We start from the raw sequence: 9,160 nt of genomic DNA, 5'->3' as shown, positions 1-9,160 counted from the left end.
AGTGACTTCACTTCCGCCGTCGCCGCCGGCTCCGCCTGTCGTTTTGTCATCGTTGCCCTCCGAGGCCGCCAGAGAGCGCGCGGGAGAGAAAGGGCGACCTCAAAGTTCTCGTCGCCTAAGCTGCACACATGTGCATGCGCAACGGCCTTTCCGGCGTACCCTGGCGGCCGCGGGGAACAGTGGGAGTCCTGTCGTGTTCTCTCAGGAAAACCGAAGTGGAGCTGGGCCAGTGTCCCCACAACCGCCCATCCTTCAAGAATGATGGGATGCAGTGAGTGGGGGAGCTGGGAAGGAGACCCAGAAAGGATACACAGACGTGGACTATTCACACCGCAACGGTTACCTCAAACACACTGACATCAAATAGGAACATCTAGATAACGACAGCGCACTCACACACCCAGGAACACACACCAAACGTGATACACAGCGTCACACTACGAGTGACATGTACCAAACCATATCCAGAGATCCTGACACAGAAACATAACACAGAAATAATAAACTAAGACAAATTCACAGAGGCATGTTAACTGATCTACAAGCACCTGCACTCATACACGTTCAGGAACACACTTTTTGAAGCTAGATCTTAACACACAGGCGCAAATTACCGATATATATATATGGTGCCCAGGCTAAGGGAGGAAATACTCTGTCCAGAGGTAAGATAGAAGGGTGAGACCTAAGGGTCCAAGAATTTCCTCGTCCATGATCTTGGATGGGCTGCCCCGCACACTTTACTCTAATCCATTCTTCCTTGCTTCATCACTGGCAAGTCCCAATATATTTTTAGTGATGCTAATCAAGCTACAGTGTATAGTATGTGTAAGAAAATTCCGAATATACATTGTATTTGACAGGGGACACACAAAAACTTCTAACTTCTTCCCCTTGGGGAAGTAAAATGAGGGACTGAGATTTATCTTTTTACTCTCTTGTACAACTTGAATCTTTAAAAAACCACAAGCTTTTATAACTGCTAAAACTAAAGAAAAACAAAGTTCCCTCCATGAAACTCTTGAATCCAAGCGAGGGCTTCTCTCTAGGGCCATTTCACTGATTAAAAATCTGCTTTGGGGCTTCCCTGGTGGCACAGTGGTTGAGAGTCCGCCTGTCGATGCAGGGGACACGGGTTCGTGCCCTGGCCCGGGAAGATCCTACATGCCGCGGAACGGCTATGCCCGTGAGCCATGGCCGCTGAGCCTGCGCGTCCGGAGCCTGTGCTCCACAACGGGAGAGGCCACAACAGTGAGAGGCCCGCGTACCGCAAAACAAACAAACAAACAAAAAACTATCCTAAAAAGAGGATCAAATTTGTATAAAGTTGTAAATGTAAAATAAGCAAAGGTTTTTGCAGAAGGGTGATATGAGGAAGAAAAAATTCCTCTTTTCCAGTCTGAGCCAAGCCCATCCTTGCTGGTTTTGCACAGCCCAGCTACTTAAAATGAGATGGGTCAGAAACACACCTTGTACTTGCGAGCAGAAGCAGCCACCATCAGGAAAATCAGGTCTTCACTAAAGTTTCACCATCCATTACACCAAGAATCATTTAAACTCCAATTCCTTTCCACAGGTTTTCATACCACAAAATAGAGTGCACACAGAGCATGAACTAGGGCTTAACTTGATACAAAGTGTAGGAAAAAAGGGGGGGGGGGACATATATCAAGAACATAGTTGGTAGTAGTTGCCAAGGAAGTAGCTGTGATTTAACAACCCTAGCAAGGTTGCTAATAGAGCAAATAGAAATTGGCCCTACTTTTGATAGTCAGGTGCAATGACTGAAACTTCAGTATTTTGTCCTTGTCAAAGGTAGGACATTCCTGCTGCTCTTGGTATATCCATTTGGATCAGGTCCTCAGAACCAATACATCAATGCTGCCATGTATGAAGCACAATGACAAGATGGTTCAAAGATCATTAAACTTGTATCTAATGGCAGCAATTTTCACCCGAAGTTTACAAATGCTATTGTCATGGATACGTTTGACATTTCTCTACTACATGTAACATACTGCCTTTCAATTTTCCCATTCTCTACTGTACATGTGACTTTGCAGAATTCTTAAACTGTATGGAAATTATAAATCTAAGGCAAGAACTGTAATTTCAAGGGAAGGCCAGGACTAAAACGTCTTAAGATAAAGCCTTTTAAAAGTATTAATATAGCCTTTTAAAAATTAATCATGTATTACCTGACAGTCCTCTCCCTCAGAACTTTTCCAAATTAACTAGTACCTTAACTGAGCTCTAGCCTGTGTCAACTATAAAGTTTATAATTCAGCAAATTATACATGGAGTGATGAGAGGTACCTACTTTCATTTTGCCATTCACTTGAAACTTCAGTAAATTAGCTGTTCAAGATTTTATTAATGTTCCAAGCAAAAGACAAAGGGTTGACTTGGGAAAGCAGTATCTAGGGCTCTGAAGTGGGTGTCTCCCATTAACGGCTCTTTAAAAAATGCTTTGCGAGTGCCCCCAAATAATGATTATTTTCCAACATTCCCCTTATTTTCAGTTTTTAATGGTAGCAAAACCAGTACTTCAAGCAACAGTTATCTAAACCAGGTGTTTGATTACAACTGCCTAGCAGTAACACTTCAGCTACAGGTAAACCAATCAAAGTGTGGCCTCTATCCTTGACATCAACATCACCTGGTAACTTGAAAGATGGATAATTATTAACACCCACTCTACACCTAGCAAATCAGAAATTCTAAGAACAGGGCCCAGCAATGTTTAAATGAAGCTTCCGGGTAATTCTGATGCATGCTAACATTTGAGAACCACTAAAGGAAAAGAATTCACAGAACCATTTTGTTTACATACCATGTTGGATAAGAATCTTGGTCTTACCCATGACAGTCAAAGGACCTGCATCAGACTGGAGAGGCACTCCAGCTCAACAAACAGCTCAAGGTCCTTGTCAAGGGAATATAATCTCAAATGCGTAACCATTCAATACTTTGAGCTTTCAGCTATCCTAGGCCATTTTCTGTGATGGAGACCAATACAGAAGAGTACAGAGCTACTCACTCCTAGCCCTAGTGCATATTATCCTAACCAAATTGTCTATATCAATTTTGTTACTAATTTGATTTAAAAATATAATCTGTAGTGTTTCTACAGATTTCTACTACATACCGTGAGCCTCTTTTGTCACAATTTTTATTCATGATGTTTTTACATGTCAAAGCCACCAAAAATGCACTGTGAACAAGGTGAGGCATAAATATGTGTACCCTTCCCCTTTTATAAACTTAATGCCACCATAATACTTAATAGGGTATACATCCTTTACTTGTCCCCATCACCCTAAGGGGTAAGAGAATTCAGAGAAAGGATATAACCTTTAAAAGGTCCTTGCAATCATACCATTTTCTAGAGGAGGTACCTCCTGGTGTACTCTATAGCCAGAAATTCACCTTCCTCATTAATAAAATCTTAAAATTATTTTTAAGATACACAATACTACAGCTAGCCAACTCAAGCCTTACCAGGATCACTCTCATATGCCAAATTTATCAACAATCGGTTAAAACTGTAAAACAAACATGAAGGTGTTTACAAAAGTTTCCTTCGGGCTTCCCTGGTGGTGCAGTGGTTGAGAGTCCGCCTGCCGATGCAAGGGACACAGGTTTGCGCCCCGGTCCGGGAAGATCCCACATGCCGCAGAGCGGCTGGGCCCGTGAGCCACGGCCGCTGAGCCTGCGCGTCCGGAGCCTGTGCTCCGCAACGGGAGAGGCCACAACAGTGAGGCCAGCGTACCGCGGAAAAAAAAAAAAAGTTTCCTTTACCCAGGATTAACAGCAGATTAAACTAAAAACTAAAATGGTGGTGGGAAAATTTTCAACTTTATAGCTGGTTAAAGTGGAAACATTCCTCTTAAATAAAGGTTTGCCGTAATCTGGGAAATAGCTGTTACAGATTTATTAATCACTAGCAATTTATGAGAATTTCTGCTTTCAAATGCTATCAAATGAAGATATTAAACATTCTTTTCTCCAACTTGGTATATCTAACAAAGTAGGATCTATGAAAAAAGTTATCATTGACAGAAAACAATCAAGGGATTCCTTGATTTGTGTACACAAAATGCTTTGTGTAGCTGCTGTTAGTTAAAAGTTGGAGTTAAACAAAAGCAGGTAATTAGTAAAGGCCAAAATTAAACTACAGAAGTAAACTGGCAAGGATTTTTTGTGCATGTTACATTTAAAAAAGTGTCATCTGCCCCTCAGTGGTAGATCATAATATTTCTTTCAACTATTTGATACATCCTTTAATACACTTGGACCTAAGAGTTTCAAAGAGAATCCCTTAAATTCTTATTTTTTTTAATTAAAAATTTGTTTGACAATAATTTCTTATACCTATAATCCCAACAACTTTGAAAGGCTGGTAAAACCAATTCTTGTTATTCCATGTTACTTCCAATTTTATCGTTAAATACTTAGACATGTCTAAACATGAGCTTTTACCATTTCCTCACCCGTAATGTCTTAAAACTCCAAGGTTTTAAAAAACTATGAAGAAAAAACCAAAAAAACAAAAACTATGAAGAGTCCCATTTTCAGTTATGTAACAGGAACAAGAAATCCACCAGCACTAAAAGCTTTAAAACTCAGATCTTTAGTAGCAGTCTTTAGAACACTCTAAATTAAAAATGTAATAATGTTAAAGCATGCAAAAAGTGTAACAGTGAATAAAAACCACAACTGACAAATATATTGGTTAACATTTCAAACATGTATAACCAATGAACATGGCCTAGGTTTTTTTTTATTGGTACTCACTTCAGAAACTTGAATCCACAGATATAAGCAGTATATAACCAGAAAGTTACAAGTAAACACAGATTATACATGCAAATTTCTGTTCACAAAGGTCACATATGCAGTATATGAATTAGAAGCGTGCGTCTAAGATTATGGCCAAACTGTTTTTAAAATGCAGAAATGTAAAATTACATCTTGAAAATATGAAGAGATGGTCTACACACTTCAAAAATCAAATGTGCTTATACCAGATGTATGACAGCTACAGGATTCAAGTGACAAGCAATATCTCAAGAAATTAATACTGGTCAAAGAGAATGGGAATATTTTTACATTTCACTGAAAAAGACAATGACTACTAGAATACGAAATCTAGCAGGAACTTAGGGAAAAAATTACAAAATCTAAAGCCAATTACTTAGTATTTCTTATTACCTAAACAGCATGACATTAAAAGAAAACTGCACCTGCATTTTAATTACCAATCTCACATTAATGAAGTTCTCAAAAATTGAAACAAAACCAAAAATGCTTCGAACTGCAAATGAAAAGTCTGCAAGGCTCAGATTAAAATGTGGAATGTTTCAGATGAAAGTAATAAAAATACAATTGGTTTTGTTCTTTATTGAATGGAATCAAAAGTTTTGACATTTCTTTGAAGCTTGGAACTACTAAATTTCACTTCTCTGAATGTTACTACGTATCTTTCTTAGTGGTGCAAGTGTCTTAAGTAGCATATGAAGTCAGTCTCTAACAAGTATTTCTGTCTGTTACCATTTTGATAAAACAAAAACAATTCTTCATTAACTTAACCGTATATGTATTTTTGCTATAACACTTAACACATGAACAGACGTCTATTATTTTTCCACTATAACAAAAGAGTACAATAGTTTTCTAACTATCTGTATTGTATTTAAAAAAGGTTAACATTTAAAAACAAAGAACCATTATTTTCTTTGAAATCATTAAGCTTCTTGCACATCTTAAGCTTCCTTCTTCTGCCTGCGTTCTTCTGCCAATTTATTCAGAAATTTCTGAAAAGAAAATAGAAAAAATTTTTTTACAAGGATTAAGTCACCGCAGTGAAACATAACAAATGGATTAACTCCAAAACAAAATATTCTATCCATGTTTAGGGACCTGAGTCTAATTTAACTATAACCTTATCAATACTTTTAAGATCCAGTTATTCTTATTAGGCAGGTATGAAACTAAACTGGACACCACAGTAAGGCATGGGAGAAAAATGGTAAAACATGAAAGTTATTTAATGTGCAATTAAGACTAACTTACAGAGATGATCAAAGACCATAACAGCCACACAGAAGTACTGCTACACCTCAAGAACTTAGTTAAAATGACATATATTTATTCAATGACTCTTCCACTAAGCCAAGCAGACAAAAAATTTATATTAAATTGCTGCTACCACTGAAAATAACCACTGTTCTTAATGCTCTACTTTATAAATCAGTGTTATCTACAATTATGAATTCTTTAACTCTTACTTTCAAGTTTTTCCCCATTATTTATTTTAATACTTAGTCCTTAAGCCACTAAAACACCAAACTTCAAAATATCCAAACAAATTTGTTATGCTTTACCATGTTGTGCTTTTTTAATGTATCCTTTTATCTTTATATTCTGTTGATCATGAAACTTACTGAAGTGTCATTATTAATATATAATAATTTAAAGTCAATGTAAAAATCATTAAGTATGAAGGGATATGGCACTTTATAAAGCTGGCTTTCAGGCCTCCAATATCCAAATTAGAGAAATCACAGTCTAACAACCATTTGAGAATACTCAAGTAACTTTAACTATACCAAAGAATTTATAACATTTAGAACTATAAATTTAGAAATTACTCAATTATCAACACTTAGTTAAGAGTGTTTTCTAGACAGAGGCTTAATTGACAGATGTTTCTAGAATTCATTAAACTGCTCAAGGCCCATCAATAAAGAATGTTATCTCCAGGATAAAGCATGCTGGGTCCACAGACAGTACTTTCCATAAACTTACATGATTTGCTAGTTTTCACTAAAGAACTCTCCTCTTTTAGATATAGCCTTACCTTTAATTTCTGATAATGAGGAAGGCTGCTGCAATGAGTATTCTTTGCAACTTCTTCATTTGTATAAAAGAGTGAACACAGCTTACAGTAAAACCCTGTTTTAGGTATCACATAGTCTATACCTAGAACACAAACATACATTCTTACAAATTCAGTAAACTGAAGATTTCAATAGTGTTCTCAAATCTTTTTTTTCCTGTCAATATAATTTGAATGAGGTAACATTTATGACAAGTCTAATGTAGCCTAAGCTAAAACAAAACCAAAACCATGACATTGTTAATAGTTTTTACTTAATTGATGTTTAAGGTCCCACACCTAACTGTTCTCTTAAAAATATTGAAATAGAAAAGGTAAACAAAACAAAAAGCAATGTGAAATTCTCAGAAAACTTTATGAGAAAAGAGAACATATTATGGAATGGTAACAAAAGATAATACAAAATCACGAGACATGGGTAAGAGGAAAAAAGAATGTTCCAATTAAGATTTACAAACTGTTTTGCATAGAAGTAAATTAAGAATGTTATCAGAGCTTATGTAAGACCAATTTAAAAAATCTTATTTAATAAGAGTTTGGGAAGGGTAAGAGGGGAAGAACAAAGCCTTAAATCTCACCAACAGGAACATTGGGCTGATACGGTCCAATTCTATACTCATCTGGGATTGTATAGTCCTCCTTGTTTTCATCACTTTGGCCATCTGCGTTTTCACTTGTATCTTTGTTGGGATCATCAGCATTCTCGGCAGATTCAGCACCTGGTTCTGTATTTTCCTCATTTTTAATTCCATTTTCCAACGCTGCTTCGTTTTCTTGGTCAAGTTCCTCGATCTTGTCCACCTTAATTTCAACCAAACCATCATCATTTTTGTCACCAGATTTAAATGCCATGCCCGATTTACGAAGTTTCTGAAGTTCCGAATCTTCCTCATCACCAACCTCATCTAGAGTGACAAAACCTTCCATACTCCCTGGGAAACGACGCTGTTAAGAAAGACAAATTTACTCTGCAACAATTATCCTGCAGCATCCCTTCCATTTGCTTTACTTGAAGGGAAAGGGATAGCGTCTTTGCCTTCATTTTCTCAAAAAAAAAAAAAAAGAAAAAGAAAAAGAAAAAAAAAAAAGCTGACTTCTTCCTTTTTCCCCTCTAAATTACTAACCTTTCAAAAACACCTTAGCCTGTTTTAAAACTAAATAATCGAAGGCTTGCCTCATACAAAGAGCAGAAAATAAATATGAGGACATTCATATTCCATACTTTCTGAGACTATTCTGCTGCTAGGCAATGTATTGAAGAACTGATTTGGTAGTTGAAAGATGTCCTTCAAAGAAGGTATCTTATGGTATAAATCTTGCTTAGAGAACATTCAGTCTAAAAATAGCACTGTGGTTTAAAAATCAAGCTCTGGAGCATGACTGCTTTGGTTTAGATTTTGGCTCTGCCATTTATAGGCAGTATAACCACAATCTACTCAATTTTAACATATCTCGATCTGCTCATTCATGAAATGGGGATAACAAAGTATCTATGGCATAGGGTAATTATAAGAATCAGTTAATCAGCACACACAGAGCTTAGGAAAAATTACAGCATGTAATAAGCGCTCAATAATTATCAGCTCTTAAGAGTGCAAACATAGCAGCCAGAAAAAGAATCTCAAGACTAACTTTTTTGACCAAGCCATCAAAAACTGGAGGTAAGTATTAGTTTCCTAGTAGCTGAGTACTGCTTAGAAGGAACCAATGAAATAGGATTATAAATATCTCATTTCAAGACCCATTTATCTTAAGGAGCTCCAAAGGGGCTCCTTAACATAGGTAGTCAATACACCATGGGTCTCTTGAGTTACTATTCTTTTACTATGTACGTATTTTTGTATTGATACTCGCCTGATATGCTCTTATATGTGACATGTGTTCTAAGAAAAAATGTTTTAAAACCTATTAAAATATCTAATCAAGGTTACATTTCTTTAAAGGAAAATTCTTCAAATTCAACCATTTTTGACAAAAGGTTTTTAGTGGCCTGGGTCAGTTAAGTTACTGTAAAATTCATACCCCATCTTTTAAAAAAGGCTGCCTACTACTACTTACACACTACCACTACAAAACAGAATCATATGTAGTTTTAAGTCTTTCTCCTTCATTACTAAAAAGTTCCCTTTGTGAACTGACATTTTTCTTTTGAAAATTAGTCCTATTTAATCTATTTATTGCAGAGTTTAGATTTCAATGTTTTTATTATTCGTATCTATTTTTTCCTAATATAAGTGACTTCTCTTTACTGTGACCCTA

The 9,160-nt window shown here is 36.5% G+C and overlaps 1 protein-coding gene across 4 annotated transcripts in view; it reads right to left on the bottom strand.

Annotated features, from left to right (window-relative positions):
• Nucleotides 1-4,767: 4,767 nt before the first annotated feature.
• Nucleotides 4,768-9,160, bottom strand: part of MATR3 (matrin 3) — a 48,099-nt gene continuing 43,706 nt past the window's right edge. For 3 of the 4 annotated variants that reach the window (XM_082650256.1, XM_082650257.1, XM_082650258.1), the window contains 3 exons: nucleotides 7,480-7,846; nucleotides 6,863-6,984; nucleotides 4,768-5,816 (listed from right to left, as the gene is read on the bottom strand). In XM_082650256.1, the coding sequence (XP_082506382.1) occupies nucleotides 5,766-5,816; nucleotides 6,863-6,984; nucleotides 7,480-7,846 (540 nt within the window). In that variant the 3' untranslated portion in view covers nucleotides 4,768-5,765. The remainder of the gene's footprint in view (nucleotides 5,817-6,862; nucleotides 6,985-7,479; nucleotides 7,847-9,160) is intronic. The other variant, XM_082650259.1, reaches the window with a different exon arrangement.

Source organism: Grampus griseus (genome assembly GCF_964374135.1).
Source record: "Grampus griseus genome assembly, chromosome: 3".
Classification (NCBI taxonomy): Eukaryota; Metazoa; Chordata; class Mammalia; order Artiodactyla; family Delphinidae; genus Grampus; species Grampus griseus.
Note: the sequence above shows the minus strand (reverse complement) of the source record. Positions and strands in the feature narration are given on the sequence as shown.